Raw genomic sequence first — 16,240 nt, forward strand, 5'->3', positions numbered from 1 at the left:
AATGTTCTTTCCAAGAAAGGTCTTTTGTTCACAAACAATAGTTCTTTTAACTACAGATCTTTTACCCGACTTTTGGATGAAAACCTTAAACATGGCTGACTTCTTTTCAGACAAAAGTCTGAAACTATTATTCATTGTTAAATGAAAGTTTTGGTTGAAATCCCCAGTTTTGAGGTTCCTAACCCCCAAATGCAAGTTTCCAAAGTGCTCTGTACATTTTAGGGCAATGGATCCACAGACAACGACCGCTGCTGCACAATATTGGGCATACAGCAGAGGTTGACAGTCCAAACCCCCTTTCCGATTACAGTTACTGCTTTGCCATTGGTTGGAACTTCACAGCACTGATATTAGGCCCAACTCACACCCTGCATTATTTGTGCGCAAAATACTGACAGCACACCCTTTCATGGTCTCCCATCAATTTCCTTTTTAAACTTAGGGGGGAGAGTAGCAGAAAGTGCACAGAGCCATAATAAATTAGTAGCATATTGTAGCTACATAGCCACATTATCAAACCCACCCATGTGCACCCCCTGCTCACACAATACTACAAACATCAGAGCTATATGATCTTTCTTTTCTTTGCCCTTACTCTATAGAATCCATCTTGTCCGCAATTTATGAAGTTCCACCTCTGGGACACTCAAATATGAGGAGAATGAGGTCCAACTGCCCATGTTTTCTAAAGTGTTCATCAAAGAGGCAGCTGTACACTTGCTCAGCTGTTTCAGTAAGTTATATAGACTTCAATGGAGAGTGTGAAACACAAAGCAAGGCCATCTCTTCACTGAGCAGTATGGACAATGCAGTGGTTTCACTACACCACAGGTGCGAGTATCACCTCTTAAGGCTAGTTTCACACTAGTGTTTAAGCAATCTGGCAGGCTGTTCCAGAAGAGCAGCAGCTTGCTGGATTTTTCCGGACTCAGCCTAGCCAGATACTGCCATTTCCATCTAGGGCCCATTGACTATGGCTGGATCCCTGCCGGTTCCCATTACTCTCCAGTATTTATGCAGGGCTTCGGACAGTCAAAAACTGTTGCGCACAGTGATATTTTTCTAGCCGAACCCTGGCATAAGTGCCAGGACGCAGCCGGATTCCCACCAGATCCCATTATAGTCTATGAAGTCTGGCAGGCACACAGCATTAGCTAGGTATGCTGGATCGGGAGAACTCCGGCGGGCTATTCCTCTGCTGGAAAAGCCTGCCACATTGCTTTAGCACTAGAGTGAAATGAGTCTAAACCTGCACTTATCAGAAAATATATACAATGCACTAGTATTTAGAATTTGATTGTTCTGCTGGCTCTGTCACCACAAGGAAATAATCCAGATGGATCTCCACCCATGAACATACCCTCTCTTTGGTGATGTTCCCACACCATCTCCAAGCTACACAATTCTGCAGCCAAGTAACGCACATTGCCTGTCTACAGAATTGTGTAGATTGGACATGTGAAGGAACATCACCAAGCAGATTGTGCACTCATAGGTGGGGATCCATCTGGATTACCCCCCTTTGGTTACAGAGCCAGCACATCAAATCAACATTTCCTGAATACCAGTGCACCATTTCTACACCAGACCTGAACCAGGATACCAGGAAGGGTTGGCAGCCTGCAATGCCAAGGGCAATTGCTTAATAAGTGCTCATGTTAGTTGTACCTATTAATACAACCGCAATAGGGGAGCGTGTTACAATACAACTTCCCAACTTTAACAATTGTTGGAAATTTTCATCGTCCATGAAGCACCATTTCTATTTTTGCCTTGAGCTCTGCTGATCAGACATATCCTATTTATGCCAAGAATGTCTAAGATTAGAATGGCCTTTTAATACTGTGGAACACTACCGATTTTCATTCATCCACATTATCAGATACCTGTAATTAAGCAGTAGGTTCCCAGTACTTCATTAGTTACATTATTATATTACAGTATTATGATATAATGAAAAGAACCCCCTCTAGGGACAAACTTACCTCAAACTCTCGGTTGTCATTGTTATATTGAACTATATCACTTATATACTCAGCAATAGTGTCAAGGAGGAAGGCCTGGTCCATTTTTGTACGTATAATCAAAAATTCACATAAACTAAAGCAAAAAAAATTAAAAATAAAATAGGAAGAAAATTAGAGAATATATTTTTTCGGAAATTGTAAACGCAGATAAAACATTCCGGTATTACTTCATGTGAGAATAAGGATCCATATTAAGGAAGTTCTGTAAATTAATGGCAACAGTCTTTCAGGTGCCGGTCACTATTGTACAAAGATTGTAAAATATGGAAGTCATGACAGATGTGTACAGAGCCTAAGTAACAGAATTATTCAACACACATGTGTAGACACAACTATAACAAAGTCTTAGATTGATCACTACCTTAAAGGATCTAATTACATAAATTCATTTACTGTCAATTCCAGAAAGCAGATCTCTGAAGAAGTTTGAAGTTATGATGTTTAAGGAGTAGCTACAGTCTTCGGAGAAAAGGAGCAGTAATCTTTATACTGGCTTTAATACAGGACTGCAGAGTATACTCAACCAGCAAATAAAATAGAAATATATCCAAAATTATAACTTGGTTCTGGCCTACAGCCCAAAAAAAAAAAATTTTATGCAGATTGTAACAACAGTACTATAAAAGGTTCTATATTCTCCCATAGTTTGCTGTCCCAAGTGAGCGATGGCTTCAGTTTTGTAGGACACCCACCAAATATCTAATAGGACAACTGTAGAAGTTAAAACTGCACCCCTGTCTCTTACCAGAGCCCTGAATGGTAAGTGCCTAATTATGTAGTGATAGGAGGGTGGATGGAATCAGTCACAATGAAACTGCAGCCCAATCTGCAAGAATCAGTCCAACTACTAATTAATTAATTTACCTTTAGGTTTATTCTGGGCTGTCCTACTTTGTGATTGACAACTGTGCACTTATACAGGGAAGACTATTAATCACTGAATAGGACCACCTACTGTGACCAGAGGTGTAAATGAATAAGTTTCACCAAGTCTTTTTCCCAAAATATACAGTATATTACAACATGCTCAGCTCAGTCTGCTCTACAACATGCTGCCCACAGTCCGGACTGCATTTTTTTGTGTGATCGATTTCCTTTAAAGGCGTTTTCCTGGGATTATTAACAAATACCGTATGTTCATGTAGTTTTTCATTATCTACATCTTCCCCATTGTCTTTTTTTCCCCCCTACAATTTGGACCCCCCTGACCCATTTTCAACATGTAAATTAAATCACTCTGGTATGTTCAAACCTTGTACGTAGCACTTCCTGTTCCTGCATCCAACCAAACCCATGAGGCACTTCTCCTTTTTCTGCCACAGCTTCAGCACCACCCCAACAATACTCAGCTAGTTTATAGCTCTTCCCACCCGGCTTGTGACAGACAACCAGAATGGGAGATACAGCAATGAAAATAAATGAAATACATCACAAAATTACAGCTAACTTCATAAATTATAATTTTTTATTTTAAGGGATGTTGATGAAAACCAGAAATCCCTTTTAAGGAAACCTTGGAGGAAGTCCTAGTAGAAGCGGTCACTGAGGCCATATGGCCCACTGCGATTCCCAGAAAGAGGCTTCAAGGGGTTGTCCAGTTTACAGTGGAAACCTGACAACTCAGGGGATCGACTTGCAATAAAGAATAGATCATTACTTACTGACAGAGTCCTTACTGCCCAATCTGGTTCTCCTGGCAGGGCTTTGTGATCCTAGCTGCAATGGTTACATCACATTGACCACATGTAACTGCTACAGCCAATCACTGGCCTGAGAGATGCACTGTAGAGGCTAGTGATTTGCTCCAGCTTTCACAGTATGTCGATCTGACATCACCATTGCAACTGGGGGGGAAAAGAAAAAAAAAAAAGTATTCATCTATTCTTTATTACAGTTAAAGCCCCTTAGTGGTCTGGTTTCCTCTTGAAAACGGACAACCCCTTTAGCTTTTGTATTTTAGTAACAAGTTTATAACAAATGGCTGACAACAAAGACTACACAATTTAAAATCTATAGCGTGCACGATATTTAAAAACAAATTCTTACATAAACCACTTACTAAAAGTCTTTGGTTATTTTTACATAATTCTCCTTGTAATCCAAGAGCTGGAGCAACGTGTCCGAGGCCAACTTGACCATCCTAGGGCAATCAGAATGATTTCTTGACAGAGAAGCCTGAACAACTTCCAGATATTCTACAAAGAAAAAGTGAAAAACCTTGACACTACATACAGCAAGTAAAACCACACAACACCCTTGTCGCAAAGTCAGATTCCATATTTAATTCCTCTAATTGGACTTGAAAAATGTAATTCATTTGTTGGGATTTGGTACATGAGACTCAATTCTATGTCAGGCCATCACTTTGAATGCTTACATAAAGACAAATTTAAAGGGTTTTTCCACCTTTCATTCTCAGGAAAGGCCATGACTAGCTGATCAGCCAGTGCTGGTACCACGCACCCCTATCCCCCTATCAGCGGGAACAGCACTGCAGTGGTGAGCTTAGTCCACTACAAAGTAGACAGAACTGTCTACTTTCAGGGAGCCATTGATGGATGTTGGACCCCCACAATCAGCTAGTGATGGTTTATTCTTAGGATAGGTCATCACTTAAAGGGGTTGTGCAGGATTCTATAAGCCATTTAATTGTGCAAACCTTGTCTAGCCAAGTCTTCATTTCAATCGCCATGCTCCCGCAGTGCTCCATTGTTTATGACCCGAACTTTCAGGTTGTGGGCGTCAGCCACACCACTTCTCACAGTGCTATGCACTGCAAGATCAGGCAAACATTTGAATGCCTACTACATCCTTCCCAGGACTGAAAGGTTTCCTACCACACTGCTTTGATATGACAAGCCGTGGACTCTGCTCATGGATTGAGAGCATCGACCAGCCCATTCCAAGATTATGACCATTTGGCCAGGGATTCTGACAGAGGGCATGATGGGAGGCTTGGTTGTGATGTCAGAGGACGTAAAGCTTTCCCAGAGGGGCAGTCGCGCGACCACTCACCCCGATCTCCGGAGAGAGACAGAAAAAGTAGTGCAAATACATTAGTAAGTAGCAGGACCTGGCAGGGTTAGCACAGGGTAAGGGAAGAGGAAAATCATATGGGATAACCCTTTTAATAATAATAATAATAATAATAATGGGTAAACAACTCTTTTAAAGCAAAGAAGTTACTATTCCATCTAAATCTCAATGCGTACACACAAACTTTGAGGGTACGTGCACACAATGCAGTTTTATTGTGGTATTCCTGCACTGATTTTTGTGCATAAAAAAAAAGTTTAATACAGTACCAGCAAAGAGAATGAGTTGACAAATCTCATGTTCACTTATTTTTATTTTTTCTTCCATGTGAAAATTGACCTGCTGTGTGGATTTTAAAACTGTTTGTACGATTCCACACCTTGTGTAGTGCTGCTTTCCCCAGACTTTAATGGGGTTGTTGACAAACCAAAAACAGCAACAACAAAAAATAAAAAATAACACATAAAAAAGGTACCAAAATGGCAATAGTGCAGATTTACTGCATACAACTCTACACCATGTGCAAGTACCCCATGCGGATATTCACACAACGAATTTTAAAAACGCAATGATTTTCTGCAAAGATTTGGAACATTCTTTTCAGCTTCCTATTATTTCATTTGGAGAAACAGTTGATTCTGCTCTAAGGTAGAGCATGCTACTTCTTTTTTTCCAGACTGAAATGAATGGGAGGCTTTTTAGAAGTGGTCTTTGGTGCAGATTCCGCATGGTTGTTTGAACTGGCCCTAAGGGTTCATTCACACGTCCGTAGAATGTGTGCACCAGTTCCGCAATTATCCGGAACGGGTGCGGACCCATTCATTCTCTATGGGGCAGGAATGGATGTGGACAGCACACAGCATTTCCGGAGCGCGACCCCGAACTTTCGGTCCGCAGCTCCGGAAAAAATAAAACATGTCCTATTCTTGTCCGCAATTGCGGACAAGAATAGGCAGTTCTACCCCCTACCTTATAAATAAACCTGATCTGGCCGCCATTTTACATTCAGTGTTTTGCCAGTGTAGGGAGAGGTGTGGAGCAGGGACAGGCTGTTAGGGACACCAATCACTAGCTAATAGGGCCACAAAAGTCAGTTTAAGGACTGGTATAGGTGTGCTATCGATAGGTGTGACGTACTGAGGGGTGTGATATACTTATAATATACTTTTATAATGAGTTAAAAACACATAGATCTATATAGTGATCACCTGGAAATCAGGGGCCTAGGGGCTTACTAGGGCTATTTTTTATAGGGTAAGGTTCCGGATGGGGTCGCTCTTATCAGGGAAGGTGGTCTGTGGTTAGTGTTTTAGGGCCAGAATAGCACCCCCTGTAGGGCAATATCAGATATATAAAGTTGTACTGTTAAAAAAAAACAAAAAAACAATTTCCCGAATTCTGGTTCGGTTCCAAGTGGTATGGAAATGCCTGCTGGAATCCAACACCACGAGTGTGAAAGTACCCTAACAATTAAAATTCGGAGAAGGTCAGAGCTCAGCTATACAACTAGCAATTATTACTACGATCTCAGCTGCTACATGGCCTCCGCTACCAGAGACGCACCATTGAATCTGTCAGCTGCACAGGAAACCAGCCTGCATCACATTTGGCACATGGATAGAGCTGGGTTTTAACTGTGGAAAGAAAAAACATTGCACTTGTCTCCATACAGCGGTCATCATTAACTAACAAAACAAAAAGCCTATATACAGGAACACACCTATATAAAAAACGTGGGGGACATTTATCAAAACCGGTGAAAGTAAAAATGGCTGGGCTACCAACCAATCACATTCCAACTTTAATTTTTTAGAGCTCCTTGGGAAAATAAAAGGTGAAATCTGATTTGTTGCTATGGACAACTAAACCAGTTTTCCTTTACACCAGTTTTGATAAATCTACCCGTGTTCCATCTGTACCGGCTAGTGCATGATATTAATGGGGAACATAATATAGGTAAAGTGACAAAAACAGAAATAATCACAACCTATCAAAAAAAGGCAGCCTACGTCACTTCAGTTATTGGGAGCCAAAACCAGGTGTGGGTCAAAAATACAGTAACAGGTGCAAATCTTTTCATTATACCTCATCTCTGTAGCCACCACTCCTGGTTTTAGCTCACAAATAACTGATGTCTGAACTGGGCCTTTATTGTAATACAGGATTAAAATGGAATGTATAAACCGTGAAGGAAAAATGGCTGCATCACTGAAGAGGAGACACCAAACAGGTGGTTTGCCATTCCCGGACAAAGGCATGCTGAAACACACATCGGGGTTGGCGCTATCCTGGATTGGTGGACACACCATGTGTTATATGTGATTCCTGAGTCCTATATTTCTTTATTATTCCCTTTGCATTGTGGCAGGGCAATTATCTTATATGCACTTTATACCTACCTTTATTGCATTGTGGAGATATATATATATTCTTTACACTTTAAAGGGAACGTGTCATCAGAAAATGACCTGCTGTTTAAATCGCTTTTTTATGTTTAACTTTCTTTTTATTTTATTTGATTATGTTTTTTAAATTTTCCATATATTTAAAACAAAAAAGATAAAATCCTGCAGTTTTCACACTGGCCACTAGGTCTAATAATTGTCACCACCACATCTTGGTTTGCACAGATCACTTTACTGCAGTTAAAAGGGGTTGTCCCACAAACAATATTCTGCAGTTTTCAAACCAGCACCTGGATCAGAATACTTTTGTAATTGCGTGTAATAAAAAATTGAGCATAGCCACTGAGTTATCTAATAAAATGTATCTGTATAGCGCCACCTGCTGTTTATTTTCTTATTTCTTTGACCTGCTCACCGAGATGGCCGCACATGCTCAGTTTCATCTTTCAACTGCCTCCTGAGCTGTGATAGGCAGACCACGGACACGCCCTCTCAGCTGTAGCAGAAAAGACCTTGAGCTGTCAGCTTGATATAAATCTAGCAGAGCAATGAATGGGGGGCTCTCTGGATCCACGTGAGGTACAGGACTGGTTCTAGCTTTGTTAGAAAGAGATTGGCATGTACTATATGTACATTCTAATCCTGCCTGTAATGATATCACCTCTGTGTATAGATAAGACAGGATCCACCATTCACAATAGGCGATTGTCAAAGCTCATCTATTCTTTCCTTGTACAATGACCTCTGCACAGGTCACAGAGCATGCCTAGAAAACTCTCCCATAGAAGTCAGTAAGGTCCACTCCTGACTATTGTGTCTATGGACCATGGGGCTGCCATAACAGCATTTACAAATCATAAAAAAATTGCTTTAAAAGGGAACCAGTCATCGGGATTTTGTGTATAGAGCTGAGGACATGGGTTTCTAGATGGCCGCTAGCACATCTGCAATACCAGGGGCGTAGCTAGAAATGCATGGGCCCCATAGCAAAAAAAAATTATGGGCCCCCCCCCCCCCCATAACAGTGTCCCTGATAGTGACTGACCCCGGCAACTATTGTAAGACGAATGCCGCGTTCCTTATGTAAGTGAGCTTAAAGGGAATTTAAAAAAATAATCGCTTATTAAACTGTAAATAGTACCTTATAGTGCTGCATAGTAGTTTCCTAATGCACTTTTTCTTCGTTTAGCCGCATCTAGCCTCCTTGAGAAATCAATGTTTTATTCAGCCGCTGCCCCGTGCTTCAAGTCAGGATTGAAGTCAAGGGGGCAGCGGCCTAGGCGTCTCCAATCCTGCTCTCCCCGCCTCCCGACGCCTTTATTGACACACCGGATCTCAGTCCCGGGACTGCGCTCCCAGCCCGCATGCGCAGTAAAGGGCTGCTGTAGCCTGTAGAGCGATCCCGGCTCCGGCTCGTACACTCAGCCGGCTTCAGTTTCGCTACTACGCATGCGCCCGCCAGCCTTACATACTAGCGCAGTTACAGAAGATGCCGGGCACATGCGCAGTAGCGAAACTGAAGCCGGCTGAGTGTACGAGCCGGAGCCGGGATCACGCTACAGGCTACAACAGCCCTTTACTGCGCATGCGGGCTGGGAGAACGGTCCCACCACTGAGATCCGGCTTGTCAATAAAGGCGGCGGGAGGCGGGGAGAGCAGCATTGGAGACACCTAGGCCGCTGCCCCCTTAACTTCAAACCTGACTTGAAGCACAGGGCAGCGACTGAATAAAACATTGATTTCTCAAGGAGGCTAAATGCGGCTAAACGAAGAAAAAGTGCATTAGGAAACTACTATGCAGTACTATAAGGTACTACATACTAGTACATACTTTGCACAAGTTTATTATTTACAACTTAAAGGGAACCTGTCACCAAAAAAAAATAAAAAAAATAAAAATAAAAAAAATCGCTTATTAAGCTGTTAATAGTATTAACAGCTTAATAAGCTATTTCTTTGGTGACAGGTTCCCTTTAAGTTGTAAATAATAAACTTGTGCAAAGTATGTACTAGTATGTATACTACTATCTAATAATCCTGATCTATCACTTGACACTTCACTAACTTACTGGGGAGCCAGGGACAGTCAGGACTCCTCTCCACTCCAGACTTTTTCTTTTTACTGTGGCAGACTGCTGGCAGTGCAGAAAAGAAGATCATCAGAATCCATTCACTTCTGGCCTACTGGGCATGGGCAGTTAGGCACACTGGGCACGGGCGGGCAGGCAGGCTCCCACTCTTTACATTCAAAATAGGCAGCCGGCGGCAGCGTGACGTCACGCCGCACGCTCCTCCCACTTTAGAAGCAGGCGCGTGACGTCGGAGTGAGTGACGTTACGACGCCGGCCGCCGGGAGACTGAGACAAGGAGGCGGAGCACATGCTCCGACTACTCCTTGGCTTCCCAATCCCCAGCCAGGCCCGAGCCGCGGACCGCCCACCCACGCCCCGCCCACTACACTGGGCAGGCCTGGCTGCCAGTGCCTGTGTGTGTTAAAAAAAAAAAAAAAAAAAAAAAAAAAAAAAAAAAGGAATGCGGTCCGGACGGGCCCCCAGTGGCGTAGGGCCCCATAGCCACTGCTATGGTTGCTATGGCGATCCCTACGCCACTGTGTACAAGAGGTCTTATAAACCCTTTCTTTTGTCTATATGATAAACAGCTGCAGCGATATTTCCATTTTTATTTATATGCAATAAAGCACAAGGAGGCGGGACTGAATCCTTTGAGCACTGCTTTGCAACACCCCCAGTCACTGCACTCCCCTCACACCTTGATTGACAGAGCTAAACATCAGCATACTGAGGGTGGAGATGTGCCCTAAAGCTGTCTCCTAGCATCTACATATATACACACACTATGGGCCAGATTTATCATTAGCTCAAGTCAAAATAAGGGAGTGAAAAAGTCGCAAGTTTTTGCGCAATACCTAAAACTACGCAAAAATGTGCGACTTTTATTTGCTCTGCTCGCCAGTTTTTTAAAAAGTGGGCGTGTTTTCTTATGTAAATGAATCTCTAGACAGGATTTACTATAGCGACAATTTTAAAAAAAGTCACACAAAAATTGCGCAATTTCACTCTAGTCAGGACCATGCTTAAACTTATGCGGCTTTTTAATAGAACGTGCGACTTTTTAGTAAAGACGTGCGACTTTTGTAAAGCCGCTTACTGAAGGAAAAACTTCTGTCAAACCACATTTATCACAGTATTAAAGGACCATTAATAAAAGTGACTTTGGACATATGTAAAAGTGGAGTAAGATGTAAGTGTAATGATACATCTGGCCCATATGTACTATAGCTTTACTACATTGAGATATGTAGATTAGCTTTCTGAGCATACTTCTCCTTTATTCACAGGCAGAATATATATAATTATAAAAGACACCAGTAATGTGGATCAACACAAGGACGCCTTCACACGCTGCAGATTTGTGGGCATAATTTTCAACGACTGAAAATTAGTTACATTAATTTCACTGGGGCAGCAAGCCCCATCCAGGTGAATTAAACAGATTTTCAGTCGTGGACGTTTCTGAAACAAACTACGCAGCATGTGAAGGCGTCCTTACATAGCTGTGACAAGCTACATAATACTGATGGAGAACCGCAGCAGAAAGCCAGTCTACTCTCAGAGAGGGTTGGGGCAAATTACGATGAAAACCAGAGGGCCGATACAGACTTTAAACACAACTCTGGCCAGGGCCGGTGCTACCATAAGGCAGATCAAGAGGCTGCCTTAGGGCGCACCCTGGGGGAGGGCGGAAAAATGTGACATGGAGGGGGAGAAATGTGACATGGAGGGGGAGAAATGTGACATGGAGGGGGAGAAATGTGACATGGAGGGGGAGAAATGTGACATGGAGGGGGAGAAATGTCTGACATGGAGGGGGAGAAATGTCTGACATGGGGGGCTGATGTCTGACATGGGGGGCTGATGTCTGACATGGGGGGCTGATGTCTGACATGGGGGGCTGATGTCTGACATGGGGGGCTGATGTCTGACATGGGGGGCTGATGTCTGACATGGGGGGCTGATCTGAGGTCTGATTAACATTGGGGGTCTGATTGGGGCTGTGAGCTGAGGTCCGATTAACATTATCCTCCTCTAAAACCTAGGTGTGTCTTAGAGGGCGAAAAATACGGTCCTCAAACTAGCGATTTTATGAAGCAGAGAGAAGATACCAGGACCACACAGAGGATACGCCAGCTGCTGTAGACGGGACCAGGGCCTGGTGAGCTGCAAGGGGGGGGGGGGGGGGGGGGGCGCCAAAATGTAGCTTCGCTTGTGTTGTCAAAAATCCTTGCACCGGCCCTGACTCTGGCCACAGTAAGTAGGGTTGCAAGCTAGTGAGTGGCCAGGTAAGTCTATTTATGTTGCCAGTCTGGTTTAGTCTTATTTACTAAATTTGTACTTTCGATCTTTACAGTACTTCACATCAGACAGGATCTCATATATTCAAGTACCAACTTTTAGTATCACAAATGCAAAAAAAAGCTTTTTTTTTGCAGTTAACCACTTCAGCCCCGCTAGGTGAAACCCCCTTCATGACCAGGCCACTTTTTACACTTCGGCACTACACTCCTTTCACCGTTTATCGCTCGGTCATGCAACTTACCACCCAAATGAATTTTACCTCCTTTTCTTCTCACTAATAGAGCTTTCATTTGGTGGTATTTTATTGCTGCTGACATTTTTACTTTTTTTGTTATTAATCAAAATGTAACGATTTTTTTGCAAAAAAATGACATTTTTCACTTTCAGCTGTGAAATTTTGCAAAAAAAACCGACATCCATATATAAATTTTTCGCTAAATTTATAGTTCTACATGTCTTTGATAAAAAAAAAATGTTTGGGAAAAAAAAAAAAAAATGGTTTGGGTAAAAGTTATAGCATTTACAAACTATGGTACAAAAATGTGAATTTCCGCTTTTTGAAACGGCTCTGATTTTCTGAGCACCTGTCATGTTTCCTGAGGTTCTACAATGCCCAAACAGTATAACTACCCCACAAATGACCCCATTTCGGAAAGTAGACACCCTAAGGTATTCGCTGATGGGCATAGTGAGTTCATAGAACTTTTTATTTTTTGTCACAAGTTAGCGGAAAATGATTATGATTTTATTCTTTTATTTTTTTCTTACAAAGTCTCATATTGCACTAACTTGCGACAAAAAATAAAAAATTCTAGGAACTCACCATGCCCCTCACAGAATACCTTGGGGTGTCTTCTTTCCAAAATGGGGTCACTTGTGGGGTAGTTATACTGCCCTGGCAATTTAGGGGCCCAAATGTGTGAGAAGAACTTTGCAATCAAAATGTGTAAGAAATGACCGGTGAAATCCGAAAGGTGCACTTTGGAATATGCGCCCCTTTGCCCACCTTGGCAGCAAAAAAGTGTCACACATGTGGTATCGCCGTACTCAGGAGAAGTTGGGGAATGTGTTTTGGGGTGTCATTTTACATATACCCATGCTGGGTGAGAGAAATATCTTGGCAAAAGACAACTTTTCCCATTTTTTTATACAAAGTTGGCATTTGACCAAGATATTTTTCTCACCCAGCATGGGTATATGTAAAATGACACCCCAAAACACATTCCCCAACTTCTCCTGAGTACGGCGATACCACATGTGTGACACTTTTTGATGCCAAGGTGGGCAAAGGGGCGCATATTCCAAAGTGCACCTTTCGGATTTCACTGGTCATTTTTTACAGATTTTGATTGCAAAGTACTTCTCACACATATGGGCCCCTAAATTGCCAGGGCAGTATAACTACGCCACAAGTGACCCCATTTTGGAAAGAAGACACCCCAAGGTATTCCGTGAGGGGCACTGCGAGTTCCTAGAATTTTTTATTTTTTGTCACAAGTTAGCGGAAAATGATGATGTTTTTTTTTTTTTTTTTTTTCTTACAAAGTCTCATATTCCACTAACTTGCGACAAAAAATAAAAAATTCTAGGAACTCACCATGCCCCTCACAGAATACCTTGGGGTGTCTTCTTTCCAAAATGGGGTCACTTGTGGGGTAGTTATACTGCCCTGGCAATTTAGGGGCCCATATGTGTGAGAAGTACTTTGCAATCAAAATGTGTAAAAAATGGCCTGCAAAATCCGAAAGGTGCACTTTGGAATATGTGCCCCTTTGCCCACCTTGGCATCAAAAAAGTGTCACACATCTGGTATCGCCGTACTCAGGAGAAGTTGGGGAATGTGTTTTGGGGTGCCATTTTACATATACCCATGCTGGGTGAGAGAAATATGTTGGCAAAAGACAACTTTTCCCATTTTTTTATACAAAGTTGGCATTTGACCAAGATATTTATCTCACCCAGCATGGGTATATGTAAAATGACACCCCAAAACACATTCCCCAACTTCTTCTGAGTACGGCGATACCAGATGTGTCACACTTTTTTGCAGCCTAGATGCGCAAAGGTGCCCAAATTCCTTTTAGGAGGGCATTTTTAGACATTTGGATCCCAGACTTCTTCTCACGCTTTAGGGCCCCTAAAAAGCCAGGGCAGTATAAATACCCCACATGTGACCCCACTTTGGAAAGAAGACACCCCAAGGTATCCAATGAGGGGCCTGGCAAGTTCATAGCAATTTTTTTTTTTTTCGCATAAGTTAGCGGAAATTGATTTTTTTTTGTTTTTTCTCACAAAGTCTCACTTTCCGCTAACTTAGGACAAAAATTTCAATCTTTCATGGACTCAATATGCCCCTCAGCAAATACCTTGGGGTGTCTTCTTTCCAAAATGGGGTCAGTTGTGGGGTGTTTGTACTGCCCTGGCATTTGAGGGTCTCCGCAATCATTACATGTATGGCCAGCATTAGGAGTTTCTGCTATCCTCCTTATATTGAGCATACAGGTAATGAGATGTTTTTTTCCGTTCAGCCTCTGGGCTGAAAGAAAAAAATGAACGGCACAGATTTCTTCATTCGCATCGATCAATGTGGATGAAAAAATCTCTGCCAAAAAAAAAAAATGGAGGGGAAAGGCGTCTGCCAGGACATAGGAGCTCCGCCCTACATCCATACCCACTTAGCTCGTATGCCCTGGCAAACCAGATTTCTCCATTCGCATCAATCGATGTGGATGAATAAATCATTGCCGGGATTTTTTTTTTATATATAGATTATATATATATATATATATATATATATATATATATATATATATATATATATATATATATATATATATATATATATACATAACAAAAGGTCAGGCAGCACTCCTTAGTATGCAGCTGAAGCTGTAGCGGTGCCCGCAGTGATCCCTCGATCCAGGACCAGCAATATAACACAGAAAAAACTGCGGCACTCCTTAAAGTAGAAAAATGTGCAATTTATTCACACATGTCAGCAGAGACAACGTTTCGGTTCTCTCTCAGAACCTTTTTCAAGTCAAGTGAACATAAAAAGTGCATATGTGCATATATAAATACCTCATCACTTGGTGCCTAATTGATTCAACAACCAATGCAATAGCAGTGCACTCCCCTTGGGGGTAAGCTACAATTCATGTGGTCAATTCCTAAAGTTAACATGGATACCAATCTATCCTAAATACATGTAGGTGAAGTTTTAAAAAAATATATATTTCATTGAAATCCTCATAATTGCGTACAGGTGCATATAGTAAAGTGAACAGTGCAATTAAAATCATGACTGTAATACCTTCTCAGAGCAAGTTATGGAGAGAAATATCGGGAAAAGCGTCTTCACTTGTATGGAGGCTCGCGCCACTGTTCCGCGTCTGCTACTCCCCACTGCGCATGTGTCAATCCTTCTTCCCTCGTGACGCCGTACATAACCACCCTGCGTCACATCTAGGCGGAGTCCCACATGATGACGCTCGATCGGCCGCCCCAGCACCATCCCCGCACGCGCTGCGTGCGACAATAGGCTGCGTCAGTCGCACCGAGCCACATCACTGGTCTATAACCGCCATCTTAAATCAGGGCATTCATCTGGGCAAAATATTACAACTCTGTTTTCCCATAGTTCTTCTCCAAACTTATAATCCGCTATAGGCAACAGTCAACATAACATTTTAAACAATGCCTACAGACAATTAAGCCACATGTTTAACATTAACATGACCATAGCTTCTATTAATTCACTATATACAGTATGCGATACACATCAAATCACAGGACTGTGAACTTGAGATTAACTGACCATTTCTCCCGTTACCCTAAATTCAACGTTTAGCCCTTTTGGTTTCAAAGTATCTAGTCGAAAAATCCACCTGAGCTCAATTTTCTTTAATATATTTAATCGATCCCCTCCTCTCACCAAAGGTTTAACGTGGTCAATGACCATAAATCTCAAGTCACTCTCCTTGTGATTTTTTTCTACAAAATGTTTCGATACAGGCAAATCAGTTCTTTTACTCCTGATGGACTGTCTATGGTTATTCAACCTGGTCTTTAAATCACATGTCGTTTCACCGACATATAGCCTTTTGCAAGGACACCACAGTACATATATCACCCATGACGAATCACAGGTGAGATAATGCCTTATGTTAAAGATCTCTCCCGTGTCTGGATGTGTAAACCCTGATCCTTTCACCATCAGTTTACAGTTCACACATCCAAGACACGGGAAGGAGCCCGTGCGCCTTGTCTTCAGAAAATGTCTGTCTTAATTGTCCCTTTTCAGGTACTCTGGAGTGTACAACCTTGTCCCTAATGTTCCCTGCTCTTTTGTATGCCATCATAGGCGGATTCTTAAAGGCTGCAATATTCGGGTGTC

The 16,240-nt window shown here is 42.2% G+C and overlaps 1 protein-coding gene across 1 annotated transcript in view; it reads right to left on the minus strand.

The window, feature by feature from the left end:
- The window catches only part of LOC122935883 (putative serine protease K12H4.7), a 101,880-nt gene that overhangs the window by 25,462 nt on the left and 60,178 nt on the right, over window positions 1–16,240 (minus strand). The window contains exons 4-5 of the mRNA XM_044291803.1: window positions 4,087–4,222; window positions 1,986–2,100 (exon numbers count right to left, since the gene is read on the minus strand). Of these exons, the coding sequence (XP_044147738.1) occupies window positions 1,986–2,100; window positions 4,087–4,222 (251 nt within the window). The remainder of the gene's footprint in view (window positions 1–1,985; window positions 2,101–4,086; window positions 4,223–16,240) is intronic.

The sequence above is a fragment of the Bufo gargarizans genome, chromosome 4 (genome assembly GCF_014858855.1).
Source record: "Bufo gargarizans isolate SCDJY-AF-19 chromosome 4, ASM1485885v1, whole genome shotgun sequence".
NCBI classification, from domain to species: domain Eukaryota; kingdom Metazoa; phylum Chordata; class Amphibia; order Anura; family Bufonidae; genus Bufo; species Bufo gargarizans.